Source organism: Alternaria infectoria, assembly GCF_024043175.1.
Source record: "Alternaria infectoria strain BMP 0036 chromosome Unknown scaffold_44, whole genome shotgun sequence".
NCBI classification, from domain to species: Eukaryota; Fungi; Ascomycota; class Dothideomycetes; order Pleosporales; family Pleosporaceae; genus Alternaria; species Alternaria infectoria.
This window is the reverse complement of record NW_026250733.1, coordinates 35,499-62,538: the sequence shown is the minus strand read 5'-3', so window position 1 is coordinate 62,538 and position 27,040 is coordinate 35,499. Positions and strand designations below refer to the sequence as shown.

The window sequence follows — 27,040 nt, the reverse complement described above, 5'->3', positions numbered from 1 at the left end:
AGCGCGAAGATTGTGAGACCCTGGTTCCCGATGCCCGTGTCCGCATACTCTGAGGCGAGCTCGACCTGGATACGCCTGCCAGCAGCTTACTCTGAGAGTGGGAGGCATCTCAGAAGCAATCAAACCTTCGTCTTTCTTTGCATCCACGCGCTGACACGAAACAACATCAACTGGCCTGACCAGCTGAAGCCGTTGTGTTCTTTTGCACCACGACCCGTGCGGCGTGGCATGCAGTAGGGCTCAGCTGCATGTCAGCCTCCCGTACCCGTCCGGCAACCCTTGGCGGCAAACTGTCGCGAAAGCATGTGAGTGTCCCCAGAAGCGAGGCGGTGGGTCTCAAGGCCGCCGTGGTGGGCTCGTGGAGAGGTCGATACTGTGGCACACGTCTGGCGTGGGGAAACTGGAATTGGACACAGCAGCATCGTTGGCTCGCACGCGACCAGCCACTTTCCACATATTTCGCATCCTTGATTGGCATTCCGCGCGATCTTTATTGACGGGTGGGATTGTACTTGTTTATCTCGACGTATCGCATGTTGTGCAATTCAAGCACGTTTCGTAGGATGCGAAAACCCGCCGGGCCAATGGCTGCGCTCCGAAGCCGGAGCCCTGACTACGCGTTTGGAGTAACCTGGGAGCGGATCATTGGTGCATCGCGCCCTATCAATTCTCCGACGGGCTTGTCTTGCTGACTCTAGAGTGGATGTCTTGTACCGATAGCTTGGTGTAAGAGCGAGTCAGCTTGGCTACTCTTTCTGTTCCTTCATTGACGTGTGCCTCTTCACTACCATGCTGGGCAATACTGTTGGCGGGACGGGAGTTCGACTAGAGACGGCGACCTGTGGCAGACGGCGCTGCGAGTGCGCCACCGATGCTGTCACAATTAGTTCATTCGAGATACACGGATCGGTCGATTTGCTCGGTACCTGAGCGTGGCTGGGAACAGTCGCAACCCTTACATCGTTCAAAACTGTCTTCAGAGCACACCTCACGCCCTGTTCAGCGTCCTTCATGGACTTGTGCAACGGAAGTAAGCTTGCGGTTGCTCAAACCTCATCCGTCAGACTAGCGACAGCAAACACGCCGAAGATGTACACAGTGCACAACGTATACATCGCACAAAAGTCGAATGAGTGTCGACGTAGCACATGCTACATGCGAGTCTCACGATCGTTCCACCGCTCTTTGCGACGCCCGTTTCTGTGGAACACTGCAGAGATGAGAACGTAAAGAATAGAAAATCGTTGTTCTAACCGGCCATGCATATGGTTTTCCTAGTGAAGCTCTATGCGGTCAGCTTACAATACCGCCGGAATTGGCAATCCCAAGCCTGAAACTGTAAGCGTCTATAACACCGAGAACGCATGTTCCTCTACGAACAAGACATTCCCCTCAGTCACAATAGATTCTTCGGTACTTCTCAGCGCAAAGTCCTTTCCGCACTTTAACATGCCCAGTCCAACCCAGCCCAACTAAACACACCCTCCCCTACACAGAAGACCCCCCATCAATCGAAATATTCTGCCCAGTAATACTCCTACTAAGCGCCAACACCCTAACCTGCTCCGCACAATCCTCCACCGTCGCCAACCTCTTCAACTTAGTATTCTGAATCGCCGCCTCCCTCTTCTTCTCCGGAAACTTGAGTCCCCACTCCGTAAGCAACATACCAGGACTAATACTATTCACCCTTATCCTCGGCGCAAGAATAACAGCCAAGCTCTTCGCAAGATGTATCTGCGCCGCTTTCGTCACAGCATACGGCACGCTACTCCCACTGGGCTTGACTCCCGCTACGCTCGCTGTGGAGATGAAAGTGCCTTCGGTGGAGGCTAAGGCGTCTTTCGCGGCGTAGGCGAGCCACATGTGTGTTTTTACGTTCATGGTGAAGCACTTGTCCCAGTCTTCGTCGTTTACCTGCTGTTCGATGTCCGTGAAGGTGGTCATGCGGGTCCAGCCGGCGTTTGAGACGACGACGTCGAGGCGGCCCATTGTTGAGATGGTTTCTTGGACGAGGTTTTGGACGGAGGGTTTGGAGGACATATCGGCTTGGATGAGGTGGAAACGGGGGGTGCATGAGGAGGAGGGGCCGGGGATGGAGGAGAGCTCCTTCATGAGGGTGGCGGCTCGGTCGGAGTTTGAGGAGTAGTTTATTACCTGGGTATGTTAGTTGCTCTTCTTGGTCACGGTATATGCTGGACATGTGACGGTAGGTTTCTATACATACTACGCGGAAGTCTGGTGCAAATACGCGTGCTATCTGCGCGCCCAGACCTGCTGAGCTGGCGGTGATCAGTGCAACTTTCGTGGTCGCCATTGTGAGTTCTTGAGAATATGAGAAGAGGATAGTAAAGTGGGATGATGCTATATGTAGCGGAGAGCAACTGCTCCATATGTATCACCGCGGGGTGGACGCGGGGTTCCGCCATTGGATGCGGGTGCGGAACCATTCCGATGTGGACCCCTCCACCTCTCTTGGTTCTCTCATGTCTTCCGCTATACTTCTTCATCTCAGCACAAATACGTATGACACCTTGCCATCACGGTTGATGCTTCTCTTCTCATTGAGACCTACTGCATCCTACTCATGGGAACCCGAGCGCCTTACACACCTGAACGAAGCTCGTCATCGCATCACAGCAAACACACCCAGTCCATCAGCGAGAGAAGACACACCCCATTCTTTTCGCTCTCAACTCATCTCTCGTATTCCGCATCTCGGTATCACCCTTCCCCACGAGCTCCGTAGGACCAAGCTCATGGATCCGATATCCCTCTGGATGATATCGTTCGTCGCCTGGGACGACACCCCCAACTAGTCGCAGTAACAACGCGTTTGGACCCCACCTCTTCATAAACGACGGCTTGACGTACCACGGCCTGTCGATATACTGACCAGCATTGGCGCGGCCAGTGCGCCCGTCGATTTCTGTGAACCAGTCCGGGCGTAGGAAGTACGGACGGGGGAGGAAGAAATTTTGGAGCAAGAACTTGCGAATCTCGACCAATGTTTCTAGACATTGGTAGTAGATGGCAGGTGGTTGTGGTATGCTGGTAGTGGTCAGCAACGTGGGTCAAGTAAGTGAGAGCTCCATCTTCCACTCACTTCATAGCTTTCCGCAAGCGTGGCTCGAGTAACATGTGTGCCACGGTAAAGCTGAAAGGCTTGAGAGCGGAAGGTACGTTGAACAAGGCGACATCGAAAGTACCACGACCAAGGGTTGCGTTGGTATCAGCAGGCACCATATTTTGAGCCTCATATGCCAGACTCCACGCTTCTACCTCCTCAAGCCAATGGAGTCCGTCGCGCCATCCTTGGCTTGCTGAAGGTAGAGTGTCGTACGATATCTTCATCGCCTCACCCATATCCTTCCAGTAGACACCCATGGCACATCTCTCGAAGTCCGTCACAGTTCGCCACTCGTATCTGGCAGTCCACCTGATAGGCTCAAGAACGAAGAGGCTGAGCGTATACAACATATCGTCATTAGATATCTTCCCCGCTTTGATATACCGACTATGAAGGTAGTTCATACGCGCTATGCCGCTGATGGCGCGTTCAGAATCGGGTTCGTTAATAATCGCCTCGGTCATGATAGTAGCAGTATCAGCAGCTCGTTTTGATGCTGTTTCCGGGCAGGACAATTGTCCTGTTGCGACAAGCAGCTTCGAAATACTGGGGATGCCATAGGTTTTGAATAGGGCGAAGAATGTGGATGTGTGAAATATGATTGGGAATTCGAGTTCAGTGAGGGAAACGTGTACTGAATGCGCATCTTTGACAGTCATGCGACTCCATGATGAGCGGTCGGGGTACTGGGTTGTTTGTCAGCCTTGCAGAAGTGGAAGTGTTGGTAGTATTGCTTTTACATTCAAGCGGTGAGTGAGGCCATCGCGACGCTTGTACCGGAGAGTGCGAACGAGAAGCCAGTAGGCACTGACGACGCTGAGTATCCAGAAACTAAGACTTGTTGGAAGATGCAGCGTATTTGTGTGACTTGACGACGTCGAGTTCGTGGTTTGAATTGTGTATATTTCCGACATTGCAGCCTGGTTCTGTGGATCAATACCACACGCGGCTGAGTTTGAGGAAGCTGAAGTCGAAGATGCAAATGATGTTCAGCCGTACTTAACTAAGTACGCACTACGGTAGCGGTTGGTGCACTTGTGGGTGGAGGCTGAGGCACAGTCGCGCTAAGCCAGCCTAGGTAAAGTGGCACGCCGTGCGTTCCTACTGTGCGTCCTCAGGGTCCACTCCGTCCGCGGACTGCGATTGCATCATGTACGACGGCAATTGTCTCCCGTAGAACACAAAACCTTCGAATATCCACGCTCGGCCGCTGCGATTAGAGGTGTTGATTCATTCCTATCCGCGGACTCAATTCACCCTCCGTTTCGTCAATCATATCTAGAACGCGACATGCGATGTCTAGATCTCGATTATCGTTCATAGTAATGCCTTCCGTACCCCAAATCTTCTCCCCAGTCGTCGCCAAGACATCTTCTTCTTTTCTCCGCGCCTCACGTTGTGAAGGTGAGATGTGGCGGCTGACTACAACCTCGCAAGGGTCGACATTTCGTTCCTTCCAACAAGTTGACCTTCTAGGAAGGATAATCAGACCTCTACCTCCACCTTTCGTCCTCAGTTGTGTCCTCTATCTCGACACCCGCATAGTCCCCCGCTCCGATTACGATGTTGTTAGGAGACGAGTTCCCGGTACACGAGGAACGTTTGTTCCGCGGCCACCAACGAACAGTCTAGATCGCAGGCTACCAGCGATAGCGCGCCCATTCAGCCATCGGGTCTGAGCGCATAGAACCAAAGATAATTCCAGATAAATCTACGCCCCATCTCACCGGTTTTGCTCAGCTCATCGATCCGTCTTGGTCTATTGGACGCTCCATTCGCGGGGTGCAGTGAAGGACGATCAGGCTGACCAACAGGATCACCGATGCCACAAGGCTGAGAATGCTGTCGAACTGACAACTCATGAGTGCATACAGACCCCGCGTCTTGTAATATGTGACAGCGCATGTGTTTTGAGCCTCATTTTGGGGGAAGTTGTCGTGATGGGTTAAAGGGAAGCGGTTCGTCTGAAATCTGACGGGTATCAGCAGGAGTATCTTTGTGTTAGTACAACATGTCTGTTAGCGATAACTCTACTTTGGACGTGTCGCATGACAATGACGGTTTGGGTGGATACGCGTATGGCACGGGAGACTTAGCTGTCAGTCCTGAAGAGGTCTCGTAAGTTACATTTCACCACCGAGTTTCAGTATGGCGCTGATAGTGTCTTGCAGACCCTATGCAACCACACAGATGGTCTCTTTGGAAGTTGGACCAGAAGCAACTCGCTTCCTCGTTCACGACAGCGTCTTGAGCCGTAGCGAGGTCCTTGCCGCAAAGTCCTATCCATTGGCCTTCGTCAAGCAATCCGTACTTCTCCCGGAGCTGGATCTAAACACAGCGCACACTCTGGTACACTACTTGTATACCGGCAAATACCAGAGTCTGAATACACTGGCGTCGTCCGACAAAGTCATACCCGAAGTCTACAAGCTGGGCGCAGGTGTATACTGCGCCGCCGCTCGCTACAAGCTACCGGGTCTTGCTGAGCTAGCTCAAAACAAGCTGAAGTCCCTCGACGAAGAGATGAGCATCTTCGATATCCTTACCGTAGCGAGAGACCATGCGTTTCCTTTGCTACCGGAAGATGATCTGTGGTATCCCAGCTATGTTGAACAGTCGCTCAACAATGCGATGGCGGACGATCCAGAGCCGTTCCGAAAGCCGGACTTCATTACGACAGTGGAGGGTAATAGCAGGCTTCTGCAGCTCGTTTGGAAGACTGTGATGAGCAACTATGCCCGGGCGCCGGCGACACCGGTGGTCAATAACGAAGAAGCTACTACTCCAACGGCCGAGCTTGTGCCGGAGCTCAACGAGTCGGTCGGTGGTGAAGACGCTGTTTCTACAACTGCGCCACCCAAAGTCGAGGAGAAAGAAGGGACTATAGCTACACCAGTGTCCGCGCCTGTTCCAAAGGAGGATGTTACCGAGACTCCAGTTGTAAACGACGCCATAGTTTCGAAGCCCACTGAAGAAGTCGCCCCGAAGCTCGAAGAAGCCCAGCCAGTAGAAAAGCCAGCAACGCTCGAGCCCTTCACGGATGAGCTGGACTTCAAGTCCTCCAAGACGTACCAGCAGATGGGCAACAGGAAGCCGGAACAAGTCAATAATAGTGATACCGTCTCAGAGACGACCAAAGCTCCTGTTCACGTGCGCTCAGACTCGGTGATGCAGGTCGAGAAGCCGTCCGTGATTCCCGTCAATGGAGAGATGAAGACCGATGATGCTGCGCAAGTGGAAGCTACGCCTAGCCGAGCAGAGGCCGAGCTAGAAGAGTTGGAAGCTCTTGCAATCCAAGGAAAGAAGAAGAAGAAAAAGCAGGCCAAGAAGTCGAAGCAGGGTCTTGTCGAGTAGGATCGTAAAGTGCAGTCGTTTGTTGTCGTAGAGCGCATGTAGCTGGAATTAGCAAGCTTGAACATCTACCTCCTAGGAGTCTGCCATGCATCAATTGTTCCGCTAGCGTTCGCTGTTGTACTAGTTCAACTGAGAGTCTAACTGTTCATCTTGCTACTCATATGAGGTGATGCGGTTGGCAAAGACCAGTACTGCGCCATCGGGTTAGCAAGAACGCACGGTCCCCAGCGTGCTAAGATGGCCCCACCCTTCTCCCCACCTTCCTCCACCTGCAAGCTGTCCGTCCTCAACGCGATCGCACCAGGTCACTAAATCTTCGCTCGCATACTGCATATCTCACCCAAACCTTACCGCACATCTCAATGGCCTCAATTGCTGAGAATCGAGCTTGACTGACATGCCGGCTAGCAAGGCTCGAGAAGCGGCACAACAAAATCTTCAGCCTTGCTTGCATCACGCGCTACACAGCAGCAAGCTGAGGGTCTCGAATACGCGAAGGTAGAATATGCGACTCACAGTAACAGATTCATTCGTAATTCACGGAAACCACAACTAACGTTTCGAAATGTCACAAAAGAAGAATACCCGATCATCACCGTCCCACGCTCCATCGCCCCCCAAGTAACTGCGGCGGAATGTAAAAGCTCGAGCCCAGACAATGTACCCTACAGTCTGCTACTGCTAAGCTTTTGCTCTTCGCCAGCTCTGATGTTCTCCATCATTATCCACGCCTGTTGTTTGATCGGCTTGACGCTCTCAACAGCCTTGGCCCGCGCCTCGTTCGAAGGATCGATGTATATGTAGCCTGCTGATACCGCCGAACGTCTGCGATTCCAACCCAGCCGGAAGATGTGGATCTGACACGGATCGTTGCGAGCTCTTCGTCTACGCAACGTTGGCCTGGGTGAGAAATTCGGGTGCTGATATTCTGCATACCGTCTGCGTCCATCCTCCGCAATCTATACCGCATCCAGAGGCTCGATGTCCTCATGCGTTCTCTGAAAACTAGCCCCATACCAGACAGCAACACCATGACGAACAAGGTGACTAGGGCAAATATAGCTTCCTTGGACCATGGATGGCCTGTCTCGGCAGGAGTAGTGAGATGTGTGACTGAGAGACGTTAGTATGTTTCCAAACGCCAACTTTGAATGATACTAGATGTGGCAAGGCATTCCGTTCGCCACGTGTGCCAAAAAACAAGAACAATTTATCACAAAGGAGCCTACCATTCAAAGTCATGACTTCGTACGAGATGTGGAGGCAAGACTCGCTGATGTTGTGAAACGGAGCGGTGGGATCCGGGTGGAGGATTGCGGGGGGACGCGTAAGAAACTCGATACCCTACAGCGGGATGGTTCTCAATAGGTATGAGACGAAATAAACGTAGTCGATATACTGAGAAAGTTTAGCTTCGTGCGTAAATTCAGAATGTACAGCGTGAAGTCAGATTGTTATAAGTTTTGCATGCGTCTAAGCAAGAGTTACGAATCTGTACGCTTGAGAAAGGGACTTAGCGGTTGAGGTCGTTGGGTCGTAGCCCTGATTCGCTGCGTGGTGGTGTCTGAACATTGGAAAATTTGAGAAAGGAAGTTAGCCCCGAATCGTCGCCCTGATTCGCTGAAGCACTTTGGCACACGCAATGTGAGTGGCTAGCAGGTCGAAGGATCTACATCCCTCTGTATGTGGGCTTACCTACCGGCCTGAGACAGCCGCCACCTCTGCATACGAGCCGCCGCGATCTCACAAGTGCTTGCGTTCCGCCTGGATCACACATGCACTTGTAAGGTATGTCATGCTTGTCCATGTGTTTGCGTACATACTTAGATTTCAGCCTTGTAATACTAGTAATGCATTACTTGTCCCCGTCAGCTGTTTCAGTGGAAATGTGGACTACGGTATTCTTGATAGCTGCAAACCGTCAGTACGCCGATCTTAGAAAGCGGAAGCAACGTACATATGTTATCAAATAGTAAAAAAGACCCGTAGAAATTTGAGATTCCCTACCCTACCTTGGAGTAACGAGGCTTACAAAACTTTTGTTACCTAAATTGACTTGAAGAGAAAACATCGACATATCTTGAGGAAGTTAGGAATACTTTCTTTATGGTGCTGTAAAGCAAGGAAGTGCGATAGATCAAGGTACTGGAAACGGTGTTGGGGCAAGGCTGGCAACATAAGCAGACTGCCGACAGCTGTCAGACCGACAAAGAATCGGAACTCGGGAGACACCGATATTACGAAGGCGACGAAGCGTTTTATATACTCATTTCATTCCCTATCCAGATATTCATTCTCAAAGAATCCCATACCTCTCCCTACCCTCAGCGACCCGGCACTTGCAAGCAGTAGAGTAAACTCATATTGCACCAGGCGCTCAAGAGAGCAAATGGAAAGAAGGTATATGCCATGGCTCAAAACCAGCCCATCCGAAACCTTCCCAGCGGACAGGTAACATTCAACTTCCATATATATAAAAAATATCCTCAAGACATTATCGACTAAAGTATCTCGCCTCGCCTGCTCCGGTGACCAGCCTCGATAAGTGAGATTGGGGACGGTTGGTGCGAGGCTACAGGGGGTATAAGCATCGAAAAGCAAAGAGGTCTAGTAGTGACTGGCCTCCAACTGCACATCCAGCATATCTTTTATGGTGTGCAGATGTGCAGTGGAAAGGAGCCACTACAAAGAATCGAAGCCAAGCGAAGGGAACAGGGTAAACGACGAATTCACAAGGAACCGCGTACCGCTAGTTGGAAAGATTTCACAAAAGGAAATAGCGAAAAAATATATCAAAGATCAAGAAACCGCTCAAACGTTCCTCATAAAAGCACCAGTCTAGAATCAAACGTCTTCTTGTTTACATAGCCATACCAGGAACCGGCTTCCGGGCGGGAATAGGAACGGGTCCGTTGGGGGTAATGGCATTGGGGTTCATGGGACTGGGACCGGGTGCTGGACCTCGTCGTGGGTTACCGGCCTGGCTCGCGGAGTTGGATCGTGGACGCCCGCCCATTTGGGGTGGGGGTGCCATCTGGGGTCCGCCGCCGTAGGGACCGGGGGACATGGAGCGGGGTGGGCCGGCGTAGGGCGCGTTGCTGTTGGAGCGGCCGCGGGGAGGTCCTTGCTGGGGAGCGTTGCTGTTGGATCGCATGCGTGGGCCTTGTTGCATTTGCGGGGAGGGCATTTGCTGGGGCGACATCTGGCGAGGGGACATTTGACGGGGACCGGGGCTGCCTTGGGGCATGTTGGGTGAGTTCATGCCGGGCGATTGAGGACGCTGCTGAGGACCGCCCGGACCCATGGCTGGGCGGATGGGTGGGCCACGCATGTTACCTGGTGGTGGGGGACCGTTGCGAGGAGGGCCGTTACGAGGCTTGACAGGGTGCTTGGAGAGACATGTGCGGGGGACGACACCTTGCTGCGAGCGGTCCATACGAATGCAGAGAGCCTGAGAGGAGTTAGTCGTGTTGTTAAGGTAAACAGAATAGTCGAACTTACCCATCCATCATCGTACTCGTGGAGCATACGAACCAGCTGACCAGCGTGGAGATCGAGTTCATCTTGCATGGAAGGCTTGAAGTCAAGTTGAACACGGTGGACGTTGTTAGGACCAGGACCCATGGCAGGGCTCTGGGGACGACCACCAGCCATAGCGCCGGCAACAGGAAGAGGACCAGCAGGAGCTGGGCCAGGGGACGCAGGGATGTCTTCAGTCCAAGCCGGGCTCGGGGGAACACTTCCGTTGTTGGCGGCGACAGTTGGCGGGAGAGGAAGCTCAGAGGTAGGAGGGGGGATCGTAGACATTGCAACAGCATTAGAATCAGCGGTGGCGATAGCCGGAGCTGGGTTAGCGAAGTCAGAGCTAGGCTTTGAAGAGTGCATAGCGGAGGCCATGGGAGAAGCATTAGGAGGCGAGTCGGGAATGGAGGCTTGCTGAGTATCGACCGCGGCGTTGTTGCCGAAGGGGTTCGCTGAGGGAGGACCAGATTGCGCTTCAGGATCCTTGAATGGGTCGGCAGCGGGAGCGTTGGCGGCACCACGTCGCTCCCAGGCGCTGGTAGGACGTTCAGCGGATGCTGAAGGCGAGAGGTTACGGTTCTGGGATTGAGCAGCAGCACCACCGGCGGCAGCAGCGACGTTGAGCAAGTTTCCTCCACTCTTTCGCTGCTCGTTGAATGCTGGGTCGAACTGGGTGACTGGGCGCAGGCTGAGGCGGGGGGCCGTTGATGCAGTACGGGCAGAACGGATGCTGCCTGCCGGAGCAGCGCCAGCGATGATTTGAGGAGGCGGTGGTGCGGGTGCGTTGTACATCTCAGTCTTCTCGTTCTGAGCAGCTGCGGCGGCCATCTGCTTCTTCTTGCGGCGGTACAGGAGCAAGATACCAGTGAGAATGGCACACAAGACCAAGAGTATACCCAGGGCAAGACCTGCCTTCGCACCGGTGGACATGCCTTCCTCAGAGTCTGCTGCGGCGGCTGAAGAAGAGGATGCTGTAGCTGAAATAGTCGCGGCTGTGGCAGATGCGAGACCTGCGATGGACGAGGCGGGGCTGGGCGTTGGGGACTTGGTCGCTACCATAAGGGTGGAGGCAGGCTTGAGCGGGCTCTTCGCAGTTGAGGTCTCCTCCACGATTAGATCATCGTCGTCCTGGGTAGATGACGGCTTCCTGGCGGTTGTGGTTGGCTTTTCGGGCTTGGCAGTCTCCTCCGGCTCGTCCTCTTCCTCTGTAGTTGTCTCGCGAGCACGTGTAGCAGGCGCGGGCAGAGCGATTCCTGGATTCTTAGTCGGCTCTGGTTGTCCATCCTCTCCTACAGTCACGGCGACGACCGCCGTGACAATTTCGACGGGGCCGTCGTCGCGTTGCCGTCGCACAAGATGCGCTCCGGCATGTTGGTGCGCCATGGCGTGCATCGTGGCGTATCAAAAGGTCGTTTCGGGGATTGGTAGATTATGTTTATGGTGTTTATGGCTCTCGGTAGAACTCCGCCGTCAACTCTACAGTAACCAGCTCGTGCGTTCGAGGTTCCGTATAGTGCGTGGTAAGGTATTACGCGCAGTCTAGGGTTTCTCGAATCTACTCGGCTCGTTGTGAGGAATGTGGTGCTCGATGGGCGCACGGGGGTGGATGTCGTGTATTGGGTGAACTAGGCACTAGACAGAAAAGAGTGTAACTATGGTTATGTGGTAAAGAGTGAAATGCGACAGGTAGCGCTTGATGAAAGAAGGACAAGACGACAACCTGGCCGCAGGAGTACGTGATGTCGTGAGAGGAATTAGAGAGGCGGCGTGGAGGTGAAGGAGCGTCGGCGCAGGACGCGGCAGAGACCAGGAAACAAACGGCAGAGCGCCAACCAAGCTCGAAACGCCCGCGTGCCTGGCAAGGCCGAACCGTGAGAGCTGATCCGTGCAGCCGTACATCTTGCCGTGATGCGCGTTAGCCTGAGGTTAGGTCCAGGTACCCGTGAATGGTGATTGGGCCTCCCATCTAATTTCCTGGGGGCGTTAGGCGCTCGAGCTATTTTCTGCCTCAGCCTCGCGTTGGTTCGCAGATGGCGGTGCACTCCCCCTTATCGAGGGTGACTATCGGCGCGTTTGATATGGCGACATGGGCTTGGGGAGCTAGATGTCATCATAGTTATTGTGTGGTGGCCGATGCGCATTGTTCGCGTGTGCTTTCGCGGCGTACGACCGCTCCATCCAATATAGCTCATCGACGCGCCCAGTCAGCGTAAGCAGATCGAAGGAGCAGCGATATAGCGACCCAAGGAATATCCTGCACATCCGGTAATTACCTGCAGATGGCAGATGCAAGCCTGGGTGCCTCGTGCATGGAGGTTGCTTTCCTCGGCCGGTACCCGTCGAGTCGCAATTTCGCTGCTCATCAAAGCTGCATAACAACACGGCAGAGCCCGGTCGATGACAGCATGCCTGCGCTAGGCGGTTGTATGTTTGCGACGATGATTTCAGGTCGCGTGCTCTTCGCATCGTGTCGAAGCGTCTCTGGAGCCTCAGGGCGAAGGAGTGTGGTGGCAAAAGTAATTCGCAGTGGAAATTGTCCGCTGTAGCATTAACAACAAGTAAGACAAGATCCGTGTTGCGCAATATCGGTTGCTGAGGACACGGCAAGCCCGTCTCTGTGTTTATCGTCAATTCCACGGTTATCGTGAAATGTTCTTTGGATATATCTTTTCGCGCATCGTATAGCTGTGGTTTCCAGCTAGACGCATGGTATGATCGTGCAGAATAATCCATTGAATTGCCGCCTTCAAGCGGAGTGATTTCTGCGCACCGTTGCCGAATAATGTCATGTACTATAACGATCAGGCCAAAGTCTCGATCTCTCTTCCATAGTCGTGGCAATGAGAAGCAGCCCTCCAGTGGTGGCCCCCAAAAAGCATATGTGACGGGGTTGGTACCCGATGTTACCCCTGGAAAGACAAAATAGAAAAACGCTCTGCTGCGAGCATGAACTGCACGTTCGTCTCTGGCGCACTGTCAGCACCTCGTTGACAAAAACAAATGCCTGCTACCAGGATGAACTTTGGCAGGATTGCCCACGCCCACAAGTTCAAGTTACTTTCACAACCACGTCGACCCGAGCCAAAAAAAAAAGGACACCAGGACGTCGACGTCGACGACGGCGGCGATGGATGTGCCTGCTACCAGAATTGAACCTTCACGGCACGTCAGCGCCCTGTCCTCGGTGCGGTTCGAATGGGTGTACTTACTGGCGACCTCGTCATTACTAGTGACGCGCTCTACCACTGAGCTAAGCAGGCGGATGTTGGTGTTGATTGATGATGACTAAGACAAAGATGTCGTATATATAGTCTGATTAAACGTCCTAGATGACAGCTCGATGTCTTGTAAAGTAGGAGAGTGCAATTGTTGGAGTAATTAGTCGTGTTCTCCACATAGGTGGGCTCGTGGATACGGGGTTTTGATGCGGCGGTCGAACTAGCGCGACGGCTGCCGAAATAGCCCCAGAGGAATACCACCGTCGTGGAAAGGAGTTGTGCGAGATACAGAACATGAATAGTCAGGTCCAAGTATGTGGCGCAAACATAGGAAGACATTCTGGTGAGGCGTTTGGCATGTGAAGCCTGCAGCTGGTGGGGACAGAGCCTCCAGAGAACCGGAGCTTGGGCACAGATAAGTGGGGCGCGCTAAACGATGCGCTATCGGCGTGCAGTCACCGATTCCATAGCTTCTTCGCATTCTGTCTTTTCAGAATCCCGCATCATGCAATCGACGTCGATAACGCCATTTCGGGACCATTGAAGAACCTCCATCGCAATCGCGACTTCAGCTTGTGTTGTCGTGGACCCAAAACCTGCTGCACCGCGCCTTCCTCGAACAGCTACTCAAGCTTTCACTCAGGGTCCGCGCACATTTGGTCGATCAAATCTTCTTTTGATGGCCAGCGCTGCTCCCATTCAGAACAGGCCATACCGCTCACACAAAGTACCGGCCTGTACGCGATGTCGTTCGCGCAAAATCCGATGTCACATCGACATTCCCGGAGAGCCATGTCTGTCATGCCGAGAAAGACGTCTCAAGTGCCAGTATGTCGAAAGTTCAACGACCAGCTCTCCTACAGAAGAGGGCCCAGACCGACGGCCCTCCAAGCGGCGACGGCACAGCGAGCCTGAGGAAGGTCCTTCTCGGCCTCGCTCAGCACCCATCTTGCATAAAACCAACAACAATCCTTCCGCATCCATCATGCTTGCGCCGCATTTCGCTGAAGATATAGACATCTTCAATCGACATATCTCACAGCATCGAAAAGCAGAGGGTGAGGTGGAATCTTCCAACTATCAGACACTCCTCCACGATGCGAAAGATCCAGTGGTGTACCTCACAGTCCCAAGGTTTCGGACTGGTCTACCGCCCAACAGCGGCTGTGGGAGAGAACAGCTGGAGATCGTGGAGCAAATCATGGGACCTTTTAAGCGAGAAGTGGTCGAGCTGTATTTCAACCACATCCACTACCATTTCCCCATCCTAGATGAGGAGATGTGTGAGATGCTGCGGACAGGGCAATACGGCAGAGTACCAAACAATTTGATGTGTGTCATCTTCGCACTTGCATCGCCGCACTGGGCCAAATCAGATACCCTGAAGATGCACCCCAAACCAAACTCATACTACGTTTGGAACAAGGCTATCTCAGCGACTCTGGAGGACTTTCTCAGCCCTGGAATGTCTACTATTCAAGCTGCAGTGCTGGATCAGGTTGGACGTCCTTCGGTCTCTATTATCGGCAACATCACTTTATGCGGTCGAACAGTATCTCTAGCTCAGACATTTGGACTGCACAGAGACCCATCAAAGTGGAACATCACAGAGAATGAAAAGTCGGTGCGAATGCGACTCTGGTGGTGTGTCCTCATCACCGACCAGTGGTCTAGTGTCGCATATGGCGCCCCACCATATGTGTCGAAAGGCTATTATGACGTGCCGCGACCAACTGTCAGCTCACTCATTGGCACCAAGGCAACCTCGCAGCAGAAACAGACTACCACCTGCTTCATACATTTATGCTCTTTGACGGAGTTGTTGGCCGAAATCTTACCCTTCGTTTACCAGATCAGTCCAGATCGAATCCAACTCGCCCGAGAGATCGATCGCTTCAAGCACGAGCTAGACGATCTGGAATCACAGCTACCGGAATGGCTCCCTCTCCCGAATCGTCCTGGCACACCTATGCTATGGCTCTCGTTTCTCTCGATAAGGCTTGTACTCGCGCGTCTCATCTTCCGCGCAGCTGTCCTTGATGGAGATGGTAGTATAGGGCGAAGTCGGATGGATCAGCTGCGCATCGCATCATCGGCAGTTCTCGACTTCATATTGACCATGGGCGAAACTCAGTTCCTGGACTTTTGGCTGCCCTATGCGACTCACCTTCTGGTACATGCAATCACCGTGTCGCTTCGCTGCACTGTCGAGACCCAGGATCCTGAAATACGGAATACATGCGTCGCGCGCCTGGAACGTGTTATCGCGCATATTCAGCATGCGCGAGATAACTACGATTGGGATCTTGCGAACTATTGCTTGGAGCGTTGCGCTGATCCTGTGTCGAAGATCGCATCGCTGAACGCACGAGAAGCGCCACAGCCATCGGAGACGGAGCTAACCAGCGTTGCGCCTAACGGCAATGGGATCGACGTACCGGTGATGCCTAATTTTGACGATGCGACATTCTTGTTGTCGGACATATTGGATCCAAACGCTTTCGATTTCTCCTGGGATGCGCTGTGGGATACGCCATCCGGAATGACCAACTTCTCGTTATAGAATGTTTGTGTTTCGTCATCCCTACTGCTTCCAGCGAATCAACTTCGTTATACATGATGACAAGTATGAAGAACACCTCTCATGCACGTGCATAAACCTGCATACAGTACCCCGCCTTGAATGCCTCGCCTCACGGCCGCTGCTGTGCCTCATTCTCTCGATCTGCACGCACTCACACCACTTTCTCGCAATTCGGCCATCGGCCCCATACACCAAGAAACCGCGGTTACCTGTGTACAAACGTAAAGATTAGAACCAGAATGGTCCCTGTCGCAGAAGTCGAGAAAGCCAATCCCGAACGTGGAGCGTGCCGATCATCTGACGGACGACCCGACTGTCAAATCTGTAGCACGATACTCCTGTTCGCCTACGAGACCGACACCCGCAAGGAACTTACCTTGGGCACAGCAAAAGATCTCCTTCAAAGCCAATGTTCCCACGTGGCACTATTCAAAGATTGGTTGCACAGGCTTCTTACCGATATTCCAGCTCGTGAAACGTCTCTCCTGAGGATCGATACGAGCTACGGACGTGGCTGGTTTTCTTTCTTGTTGTCAAGTTCGCAAGGGGAAGACCTTGGGTTACTCTGCGATCTCACGGTACCTGATCATCCAGGATCAATGCGAGTGGTAGATCCTCAATGGGTCGACGTGGGCTTACTGAAGCAGTGGATAAAAGCATGCACCGTAACTCACGGAGTTCGATGCAGGCGGTCATCTTGGCTTAGTCACCTAGGGACTGTAAGGCCCAAATACCTTGTCGATACATTTGAAATGTGTATTGTTGAGGGTGAGAGTATGGGAGCAGGATACATTGCATTGAGTTACCAATGGGGCCAGACTAGGACGATTCGAAACACGACTGCGATTCGCGAAAGACTCTTCAAGCCGTCTTCCCTTTCAGACTGGGATCTAGCTCGTCACATTCCACAAACAATTAACGATGCTTTCGCCGTTGTTAAGTTGCTTGGCTATAGGTACCTCTGGGTGGATGCTCTGTGTGTGGTGAGCACCTACATTTACTGCTTGGTTCGAAGCGAACAGCATTTGACATGACATTAGATACAAGACGATCACGTCGAGCTTGCCGGTGAAGTGTCTAGAATGCACCGCATCTATCACTCTGCCGACTTCACCATCGTCGCTGCAGACGGATTTGACGCGAACTATGGGCTACGCGGACTCAAAGGCCTGACAGCCTCACGGAATCATTCTCAGGTGCCTACGCAGCTTTCCGAGTCCGAGTGGGCGGCAATACCCCATCCTTCGAGAGGGTATTGGCAATCTCAAGTCCCGAACACATATCACACCAGAGCATGGACATTTCAAGAGTATGCCTTCTCAATGCGGAAACTAGTCTTCGTAGACGATGCTGTTCAGTGGAGTTGTGACCATGGTCAGATGCGCGAAGATCGGATGAAACAGCTACCACCGAACGAAAACTCCCGAACTCTTACAATTCATCGACTGCTTGCAACTGAGATGCCAACGCTCTATGCACTCGGCAATCTAGTCAGTGCCTATAATTCCCGTCACCTGACTTTCCCAGAAGACGCACTGTCTGCGTTTGCTGGCACGCAGAGCCTGCTCGAGCAGTTCTACCAGCCTGGTCTTCTCTACGGACTTCCCGAATTTTGGTTCGATCTTGCATTGTATTGGATACCTAACGGCAATTTGGTACGTCGCAAAATTCCACGCTCAAGATGCTCTACTGGAACATCTTTGCACTTACCGAGTTGGTCCTGGATCGGCTGGACCGGCAGGATACGCTTTCCTGATGATGAAATCTACGAAAAGGGCTACTGGCAGAAACGCTTTACGGAACCCGTCACCAAGTGGTGCACTCTTGCCCACCCTGCCTCTCCTGAGCGGAGACCGATCAATTCATCGTGGCATGAATATCGCTCAATGGCATTACAAGGCCGTTTATCCACTTTACCTCAAGGATGGGATCAGCAATCCGACGCAAAACGAGGGCTGGTTTTTAGCCATACTCGTTGTCCACGGAAAAAGTACTCATATCCATTCCCTGTACCGGAGCCCTGCTCTACAAGTACCAGTATATCCGTCCCACAAACCGCGTATCTCTTCGCCCAAACAAACCGAGCATTTTTATGTGGTCAACTCGTGCACAACGTGGAATACCGCTTGGTGGACTTACCCCACATGTGGCTAAAATCGTCGCAAGATCAATACGTTGGCTTTATTTACCTCAACAGCTCAGAACAAGAATCTCTGTTAAGAGAGACGGGCAGAAACTCTTCATCCCCCAACCCATTAGAGCTTGTAGCAATGAGTAAAGGAACGTCCTGGGCTCTGCGTTCACCAGAACTAGATTGGGAAGTCGAGCTAAAACGAAGTTCCGAGGCGGGTGAAAGGGAAGAACGCCGGGCTTTCGACTGCATATTTGTGCTGTGGATTGAATGGGAAGACGGCGTTGCGTACCGGCGGGCTTGCGGGGTAGTGCATGCTGACGTTTGGGAGCGAGAAAGAGAGAAGGAGCTTGTCGATCTGATTCTTGGGTAGTAGATATTTTAATTGCGTAATGCCGGGCATCCAAGGCCAGAAACTCTTTCCATAAATGTACCGCCTTACTCATAACCATGTACCCTGGTCGGCGTGATGGCAAATGCGTGACTCTACGGATGCTCCTTGCGAATTCGACAGCACTTCAGCAGCTTTTCAGCTAATAAAGCCATATCCCATGCCAGGACGTCATCTATCCTTAGTTTTTTCCAAACTGTGCGAAGGAAGCCGTTTTAATAGATAACCTTGTCGCTGACAACAACATAGTTAAGTCTCTTAGGAAATACAACATCAAGAAGGCAGATAAAGATAAGGTAGCAAAGGTAGTCGCATTAATAAATGGATAAGTTCTCTATTAATTGCTACTAACACCGCATCTCCTTCTGTCGCAAATAACAATACAACTGCTTCCGCCATCGTAGTTAGTTTAAACTTCGTACAGAACAACGTTATAACCTGCGACATGAAAACCATTACAAGATAATCATGCAACGCAGAGCAAAGTGCGTAGCCTCCGTACGATGCTTTCGATACGACAAATAACCCATGTTGAACCTAGAAGTCGTAGGCAACCGGATCCATATCTACTGCCAATGCAACGAGATAACAATGTCAACCGTATAAACAACAATGCAAGTCATGATTGAACGTGTGCCATTTCCAGTCTCGATCTAAAAAAGGGGAATCATATAGGAAACCAGCTACTCGCATCCCATCGTCACAGCATCCGTAGCTCGTCGAAGAAGAAGAAGAAGAAGAAGAAAGAAAGATTAACACAACGCCGACACCGCGCAAGATGATGACCGCAACCACCACCACCAGACCACACACCCATACCTCCCTTGAAAAGCGCCAAAGCGTGAGCCGATTCACAACCCTAGTACGGGCTATTCACAATCTCGTTTCTACCGAGATAGCTTCCGCGTACTCCGCTCTTCCTGCCCGCCCCAACCCGACTCGGCATAGCGATACTCTCGCGTGTCGGCCGCTGCAACGCACGCTTAGCCACCATGTCGACCTCATTCGGCAGCGCGACGATAAGGTTCTTGTCAGAGCCAAACTTGAAGTTATCGGCCTTGACTTCCTCGGAGTAGCGCTTGATATTGTAAGGATCCTTGCGATTAGCCAGCACCTTCTTCATACTCCAAGTAACGATAAAAGGGCCGGTGGCACTGATGATGGTGGTTTCCTTGTCGTCGAGACCCGTGTTGAAGCGGGCGGTGGTGAAGGAGATGGGTGCTTTTGTCTCGTGTTGGAATTGGGCGACGTGGGCGGGTGTGAGGGCGAGACGGCGGGGTTGGGGCTTGTCGTCTTTGGCGAAGGACTTTTCGAAACCGAGTTTGCCGTCGTTTTTGCCGCCCTTTTGGAGGGCGTCGATGAGGAGGAGGTAGGTTCGCGTGGTGGCGAGGACCCAGCGACCGTCGGCTGAGACGTCCATGCCGATGATTGGGTCACCGAGCGCGGGAATGAGAGTTTTGGCGTTGATGCCGAGTCTGTCAAAGAGACGGATGTCTCCTTTCTCGGACGCAACAGCAATGTGTCCCTTTTCGGTAGTCGCAGCGGCGGAGAACGCGTTCTTGGTAGCGTACTGCTTGAGCTGGTCGTCGACTAGCTTGTTGCCGGCCAAACGAGGATCGACGCGGTAGAGCGCGTTGTCGGAGAGACCCAGGAAGGTCTGCTCGCCGCTCATCTGGGCAAATTTCTGTAACATGTCAGCTTGCATTCAGATATCAGCAGATATGTACGTACGTTCTCTGGCGCAAAGACCTTGACGGGAATGTCGTCGTGCACCTTCCACTCATCTACAACGGTACCAGTCTCAAGGTCCATTCGGTAGAGATTGTTTGGGTTCTCCAAGTTCTGAAGAATCATATCGCGATCCTGCTGGTGCAGCATAACCTTGTTCGGGTTGAAAGCCTTGCCTCCCGGTGTCTTGATGTTGGAAATAGTTGTGGAGAACTGCAGCTGGTTTTCCGGGGTATGCTTGAAGACACCGATCTTGTTTCCACGCACAACGAACGACCTGTCGTGTTTGTAGCCAACCGCTAGCTGCGAGTTTTGGTCTCCGTCGGTGGGACCAGTCTCGACGTCATCCTCGGACTCATCAGAGTCGTAGTGCTCGCTCCGCTGCTCGTTGGTGCTCTCGTATTCTTCCTCGTCCTCCTCTTCTTCCTCTTCTGGCTCCTCGTCTGGCGCATCCTCCATAGTCAAGTCCTGGAAGGCCTCTAAGACGTACTCTCGATCGGTGTCCTTTGCCTTGCCCCATTTGACCTTGTTCAAGTGCTCCCAGAGGGCTTGCATGACACCTTGCTGAATGTTCTCGAGCTCGTCCTGGTCCTTGAACTTCAATAGCCATGAGTACGCCGAGCCGTCGTCAAGGTAGTGGTTGAAGATAAAAGACTTGTATTCGTAGTTGAAGACTGGATTGATGTCTTCGACGATGGGCTGTCCCAGCCACTCGCGCTCTTCGCCAGCAATGTGCAGCCAGTAGTTCCAGTCGCCAATCTCGGTAACTGTGACACTGACTTTGTCGTCTTGCTTCATGAAGGTGCCAGAGGGGAAGTCGAAGAGATGAAGCTCCGCGTCTCCTTCGACCAGGGTCTCGAGAGCCTGGGGCTGGGCGGCAGAGGGCGGCGCGGCCGTAGCATCCTCCTGCTCCGGGACAGTGCCCTTGCCTGCAACCTTCTTGGCCATCTTTTCCTTGGTTGTATTGGGGAACAGCTCTTCGGTAGTGGGAGGTTCGACGGGTAGGGCGCGGGCGTTGGAAAGGGTCGGGCTGGCGATGGGGCTCGCGTCAGGGATGGGCTCCTCGTAGTAGGCTAGGGCAGCGAGGTCGTCCTCGGTCGCGTGTTCGTGGCTTCTCCGGAACTTCCTCTCGTACTGGCACTGCAGAGCCACGCGCTCAAACAAAGAGGCGGTCTCGGGTTTGACTGACGGGTCGCACACAAACTCCCAGAGGTCGTCGACGTCGCCGCTGAGATCGCGCCACGCAAAGATCTTTTCGCCGGTGGAGCGGACGTCGTCGCGGAACTGGAGGTCTTCGTCGAGCAGGAACGTCTTTTCGTCCTTGTCGCCGGCAAGCGCGTCAAGTGCCGCGTCCTCGTTCTCTTCGGCTAGCAAGTCCTCCTCGCCTTCCTCGTATGCGCGCTGGATAACGAGCTGGTACTGGAACTCCTGCCCGGTGCGGCGGATGGTAGCTGCAGCGTCCTACTAGGCTGTTAATGCACATGCAGTCCAGAATCACGGGCTTGCGTACCTTGAATATAAGCTCCGAGTATCCCTTGACAGAGCGGGGTCGGACGAGGTAAAGCTGGCCCTGGGCGATTTCGACGATGGTTTCCTTGGAGCTGTCGCCAAAGACAAATTTACTGACTGGTGGTACGGATTAGTGTCGTCGCAGCAACGGAGGGGGAGGGGCAGCGGCTCGGGAAAGAGAAACATGGCAAACAAAGCTCGACGTACGGTTTCGGAGCATGAACATGGCGGCGACTGCTGAGTGGCGGGGCGACGCAAGAGCTAAGCCTTCATTTAAGCTCAGAGGAAAGGCGCTCGCTCAAGTCCATCTAGGTGACGGCTAGGGTCGTTTGCACGGGTTCTGGTCATGATGCAGGGTCTAGGCAAACACTCGCAGCCGCCTCGCTTAGCGACGTCATGGGTAGGGCTGACAGCAAGCTTTCACTCGACGCGGACAAGGTGGGTACCAAGAGAACCTCTCAGGGCGTTGCATTCATGTCATTCGATCGAAACTACTAATCAGTGGCCGCTAGACTACAGGCCAAACTATTACTCGCGATACGAAACTTGTTCTCACATGCCCATGGCTTACTGAAATCGCCTCTTCCCTTCTGACGGCATGAAGTTTTTTCCATCCGCGCAATTAGGCACCAGGTTGAAAAGCAGTCAAACTGCTTGGTCTTTGAATGATGATGGCAGCCTGATTGTTGTTTCGACTTTTTCATTCGACAGCGCTAGGTCGCTCTCACATCTGGGTATCATTACTTTTGTTTTACTTTTCGACTACTCCCTACACTCCTGATAATCTCATGGCGATTTCTGCGCACCCCACACGATGCTCTCCATAAGCGCATACGGTGAGGAGTCAAGATCTAAGCCAAGCAGTGGCGACTGCGAGAACATGTTCTCAGCATCTCCATTGAGCGCATTGTTGATATCCTGTGCGGTGAAGACGTGCATCGTGGGAGACGCTTGTGAGCCTGCTTCACTCGGCTTGCGGTTGTGCGTCGTGGTGATTCTCAGCAGCCGCTCGAGAGCTGAGACGGATCGAGTGATGGGCGTGGCGAGCTCGGCAGGATCGACATCTTTTGTGACATCTGTCAGGACTTGGATTACATTCTGCAATAGACTACGCGCCCGTTCGTTGCGGTTGTGTTCGCCGAGGATACCAAGCAGTAGGGCAGAGCTCAAGGAGCGATGCACAGCAGACCAGGAACGGGTAGCAAACGGTGTCATGTTTTGCAGACCGAGGAATGCTTCGACCGTGTTGGTGAGACTGTCGATGCACGTCTTGCGCAGTGTCTTGGAAAGATCGAGATTGGCAGTGGCGGGGCTGATGGCTGGTCGACAGAGCTCAGATGTGACGTAAGATATGTGCAGGTATAGTGCCCAGTGTTCGAGCTGATCGCGCATGGACCGACATCTTCTCGAGTCTTTGAGGTAGTCTGCGGCATCTATCATGATTTCCTGGAGTTCATTGCGGTGTTCCGTTATTCGTATCAGGGCATCATGTGAGTTTTGTGGCCGTTGACGCTCACGCACTATGTCCAGGCCCACTTTGCACAGTCGATACATACTCTCGACGTATGTTCTCGTCCCCGGCGCTGTGTGTTGGCTCATGGGTACAGTATGGTCAATAGTGGTGGTCGACGAGGCTCGGTCGTATGAGACAGAGAGCAGCGAGTCCTGCCAAAGAAGCGCCCACCATGTCTTGCTCCGAATGACCCTTTGCTGCACTGGCGTTGACGGAGGACACTGTCGGTGCAGTCCTAGAGTCTGCGAGAGGCGGACTGTCAATCCCATCAGACTCCAGGCAACTCCGGCGTTCATGTTATTTGATATGACATTTCCAAGGATGAGAAGTGTTTGTATGTTCTCGATGGTCGCGTGCGATAAGAAATTGGTGAACCGGAGGCATTCAAAGCTGCAACAGACGTAGACCTGCGATGTCAACTCCCTCTCTTTTCGTGACAGGCTTGAGCATTGACATCCAGAAGCTAGTATAGCAAAGACCATGCCTATCCAGTGAAAGTCTTTTCCATATATTTGCTGGTCTGTGATGCCGTTGGTACCCTGTGAGCTGGCGCGGTTGATCAGGAAGAGCAGAAGATCGGATTCGATAGCCTCGATGTCGGCAACGGCGGGGTATACGGCGTGCGCGGTTTCGCGATAGCTGCGGAAGAAACTCAGGCATTCAGAGTCGCTCGGTAATGCGTTGGCAAGCTCGTGGGCGCGCGCTATTGATCCGTGTGGTAGCCCCCAAAGATCGACGAAAGGGTATGTAGCGCTCTCGTTGTCCAGGCCAAATATCGGCAGCATGCTCTTCTTGCCCAAGAGATCTTGCACGCCCGGCGCCCATTGTGTATCCCCCCTCCCTAACGCCATGACGAGTGCTGGCACTGAGCTGGGTCCGATGTGTATCGTTTGGCCGGTGATGTCGTTGCGCGTGTGTATTCCTTGGGTTCTGACGTGGCTCTGCTCGCCGTCCATGGGGGCCGCTGCGGCCAAAGGCGTATTTCCAGATCCATCAGCAGGAGAGAAGCCGTTCATGGGTGGTGGTATCTCCGCAACGCTACCGACGGCATGCTTCAAATCACTGAGCGATTTCTCAGCTTGTTGCAGCTTCCCGCAGATGCGTTCCCAGTCCTGCTACGGTTAGTTTACAGCCAATCCTCCTATCGCATATGTGCGCACCTCTCGAGGCAGCGTGACTGTGCCGCCATGTATGTGCACCAGGCCGTTGGAGAAGTCATGGCCGTTGTTCTGACCAAGTCCGAGGTTGATTCGTTTCGCGGGCGGGTGCGACTCGCTGGGCGGGTGGTAGGTACATAGCTCGGGATGTTCGCGGACGACGCATGTCTTGCAGGGCACGTTCTGGTCGCATTTGACCTTGCGCTGTCGACACGGATAGCAGGCCTGTAGGGGAGTAGAGCGTCAGCGCATGTTCGTGGGGCAGTAGCTCCTGCCGTGCTGGATGCGCCGGGTCCTGTAGCCCAATTCGGCAATGCAGAGAGGCCTCTCTTCACACCTGCCCATACTAATGCCCCTCGACCCCAAAAGCCTCCTCTTTTCTATCGCTGCATCGATAGCGCATCATCTCAACGGCGTACCTTGTACTCTCGCGCCTTCCGCTTCCGTCTCAGGATCTCATCGACGTCGGCTCTTGGCGGCGTGTCTTGCATAAACCCATTTGGCGCGTTGGAGTTGTGCGTGTCCTTGAGCTCGTCCATGGTCGAAGCTCGGGGGAAAGTCGTCAGAGGTCTGTCTGGGCCGGATAGTCGCGCTGGTGGAGTGTCGACTTCGGTCGGCCTTTCCGCTCGCTGGAGCCCCACTCCTGGGCAAGGATGCCGATCGCCTGTGACCCCGGCTAGTCACGCGTCTAGGAAGCTTGACATTCCCGGCCAACGGTGGGAATAATTTCCTCTGCCCATCGCATCCACTTCTTTTCAACCCAGCCAGGGCCTGCAATCATGCATGACATCACCGTTGGGAGGTCTCGCCTACATGTCACCCCGAATGAACTCGCACACAAACAGTCAGCTGTGTAACGACTGGCGGGATTGCACGCATCGGGGTTTGGATGCATATTGGAAGTAGGAAGTTGATGGATTATGAATAACATACGCTATGGATGCCGAAAGAAACCCTTCGATCCCAAGACCCCTCCCACGGCCTTTTCCCGGTGAAACACCAAACGCCCACAATGCAGCATACAAGAAAAGTCGAAGAAAGCTTGACGATAGGTCCACAAAACAGAAAACGATCGGATTATCCTTCTCCTGACTAAGCTCCCAGCTTCTCCTCCTTGTTCCTGTCCTCCTCACTATAGGCATAGTGAGAACGCTCACGAATCTTCGCGCCGTAAAAGTAGAAGAAGAAAGGAATCGCGCAGCACGCCAGCCCGATGAAAGCGATGAGAGAACTGGCCCACTGATCGCCCAAACGCTCGTACATCTGGTTTGTGAACAACACCACAGCCGCTCCCCAGAAGCTGCGCAGGAACGTCTTCGCCGCCAGTGCTGATGCCGCTTGGTGCTGATACGAGTCGACGAGATAGTTGTTGGCTGAGTTGTACAGGAAGATGAAGCCGAAGCCTACAGAGCCACCGCCGAATGCCGGACCTGCCCAGTGGGTCTCGGGCTGACTTGTCCAGGCGAAAATAAAAACTCCTATTGGGATGAACCAGCATGAACACATCATGGGGATCAGACGTGCTTCCGCTGGTGGGTGGCCGTTGTGTTTCTCTACCAGCTTCATGTAGTGTTTGTTGACGAGTGGCGCGCAGGCAGCGGAGAGCAGAACACCGCAGATGAGCGGGATGAACATGAGACCTGTTGGTCCTGCGCTCCAGCCCTTACCCTTCTGGTAGACAATCGGGTATGCGACGAAGAACATGTACAGAAGACCGTACAGAACCGACATGTAGAGCGTGATGAGGAAGACGATGAGCTCACGGAAGAGCAGCTGGAAGGGTCGAAGGAGGAAGAGCTGGAGGCGCTGGCTGAAAGGTCGCATGTCGAGATCCTGTTCCGTGACAAACTTGTCATCGCCCGTCTCCTTGCGCATTTTCTTCGCTCTCCTGTCCAGAATCTTGGGCGCGTATGTCTCCGGTACGGTAAAGGTAATGAGGATCCAGACGGCAAAGCTGAGAATAAGTTGGATCCAGTATAGCCAGCGCCATCCACCAGCTTGACTGAGGTAACCGCCGACCAAAGGTCCAACACCAGGGCCGATGAACGGCGCCGCACTGAAAGCTGCCATCGGAACACCTCTCTCCTCCGATCTCCACATATCCGCCAATGTTCCACCAACAAGCGTCATAGGCGCCGAGAAAGCCACACCAGCAATGAAGCGCGTTACCAGTAACGTTCCAATGTTCTGCGCGACAGCTCCAGGGATAGTGAAGATGACAGCCAAAGCAAGCGTAACACCATACACCGGTCTCCTCCCCCAGATCTCAGACGCCGGTGCAAAAGCCATAGGACCAACACCGAACCCAACAACGAAAAGCGTAATAGTCAACAGCGCCACCTCCTCGCTGACCCCAAACTCCGCGCTCACACCCTCCAGATCCGCTGTGATGACCGCCGAGTTGAACGCAACAACAAAGCAAGTGGCCGCAACACACATGGTACACCACCACTTGTACGCCTTGCTCCAATTCTTAGGGTTCTCCTTGTCGTCAATGGTGAAAGTGACCAAGTCGTACTTCTCAACCTTGCCCGCGTTGGACCGTACTTCGCGCATCATCTGCCCCGAGATGGTTTCTTGTGTGTATTCCTCTAGGTTGGCATCGTTGGAGAGGGTGCGGGTGGGTAGGTTGACTATGTCTTCGGCTGTTGGCGCGCGGTGCAGAGGAGCGGGCTTTTCGGCATCGAGGGTTGTGGTATCTGAGGATGAGGAGGGTCGGCCGGGGTGTGTTGGGTCGTTGGAGGGGCTGGCAAAGTCCCGCGTCATGGGGAATTGTATGCCTTCTGTCGCCATGGTAGGTTTA

General features: G+C 53.2%; 8 protein-coding genes and 1 non-coding gene across 9 annotated transcripts; 2 read left to right on the top strand and 7 right to left on the bottom strand.

Annotated features, from left to right (window-relative positions):
- Positions 1 to 1,488: 1,488 nt before the first annotated feature.
- J4E92_010840 (uncharacterized protein) lies at positions 1,489 to 2,317 on the bottom strand (the record flags this gene model as incomplete). Its single annotated transcript, XM_051502174.1, has 2 exons — positions 1,489 to 2,157; positions 2,228 to 2,317. The coding sequence occupies 2 exons, from the start codon at positions 2,315 to 2,317 to the stop codon at positions 1,489 to 1,491; spliced, it is 759 nt and encodes a 252-aa protein (XP_051347614.1).
- A 785-nt stretch (positions 2,318 to 3,102) lies between these two features.
- On the bottom strand, positions 3,103 to 3,594 carry J4E92_010839 (uncharacterized protein; the record flags this gene model as incomplete). The annotated part of the gene is made up of 2 exons (XM_051502173.1): positions 3,103 to 3,463; positions 3,515 to 3,594. The coding sequence occupies 2 exons, from the start codon at positions 3,592 to 3,594 to the stop codon at positions 3,103 to 3,105; spliced, it is 441 nt and encodes a 146-aa protein (XP_051347613.1).
- A 1,590-nt stretch (positions 3,595 to 5,184) lies between these two features.
- J4E92_010838 (uncharacterized protein) lies at positions 5,185 to 6,484 on the top strand (the record flags this gene model as incomplete). The annotated part of the gene is made up of 2 exons (XM_051502172.1): positions 5,185 to 5,190; positions 5,321 to 6,484. 2 exons carry the CDS (start codon positions 5,185 to 5,187, stop codon positions 6,482 to 6,484), a joined length of 1,170 nt encoding a protein of 389 aa, XP_051347612.1.
- Positions 6,485 to 9,344: 2,860 nt separating this feature from the next.
- J4E92_010837 (uncharacterized protein) lies at positions 9,345 to 11,389 on the bottom strand (the record flags this gene model as incomplete). Its single annotated transcript, XM_051502171.1, has 2 exons — positions 9,345 to 9,935; positions 9,986 to 11,389. 2 exons carry the CDS (start codon positions 11,387 to 11,389, stop codon positions 9,345 to 9,347), a joined length of 1,995 nt encoding a protein of 664 aa, XP_051347611.1.
- Positions 11,390 to 13,182: 1,793 nt separating this feature from the next.
- Positions 13,183 to 13,266, bottom strand: J4E92_010836. Its single transcript has one exon. It is a non-coding gene; the product is annotated as a tRNA-Thr (tRNA).
- A 637-nt stretch (positions 13,267 to 13,903) lies between these two features.
- J4E92_010835 (uncharacterized protein) lies at positions 13,904 to 15,787 on the top strand (the record flags this gene model as incomplete). The annotated part of the gene is made up of 1 exon (XM_051502170.1): positions 13,904 to 15,787. One exon carries the CDS (start codon positions 13,904 to 13,906, stop codon positions 15,785 to 15,787), a length of 1,884 nt encoding a protein of 627 aa, XP_051347610.1.
- Positions 15,788 to 19,189: 3,402 nt separating this feature from the next.
- On the bottom strand, positions 19,190 to 21,793 carry J4E92_010834 (uncharacterized protein; the record flags this gene model as incomplete). Its single annotated transcript, XM_051502169.1, has 4 exons — positions 19,190 to 20,014; positions 20,062 to 21,519; positions 21,569 to 21,684; positions 21,775 to 21,793. 4 exons carry the CDS (start codon positions 21,791 to 21,793, stop codon positions 19,190 to 19,192), a joined length of 2,418 nt encoding a protein of 805 aa, XP_051347609.1.
- A 560-nt stretch (positions 21,794 to 22,353) lies between these two features.
- On the bottom strand, positions 22,354 to 24,776 carry J4E92_010833 (uncharacterized protein; the record flags this gene model as incomplete). The annotated part of the gene is made up of 3 exons (XM_051502168.1): positions 22,354 to 24,192; positions 24,241 to 24,462; positions 24,657 to 24,776. 3 exons carry the CDS (start codon positions 24,774 to 24,776, stop codon positions 22,354 to 22,356), a joined length of 2,181 nt encoding a protein of 726 aa, XP_051347608.1.
- A 553-nt stretch (positions 24,777 to 25,329) lies between these two features.
- J4E92_010832 (uncharacterized protein) lies at positions 25,330 to 27,030 on the bottom strand (the record flags this gene model as incomplete). Its single annotated transcript, XM_051502167.1, has 1 exon — positions 25,330 to 27,030. The coding sequence occupies one exon, from the start codon at positions 27,028 to 27,030 to the stop codon at positions 25,330 to 25,332; it is 1,701 nt and encodes a 566-aa protein (XP_051347607.1).
- Positions 27,031 to 27,040: the final 10 nt, after the last annotated feature.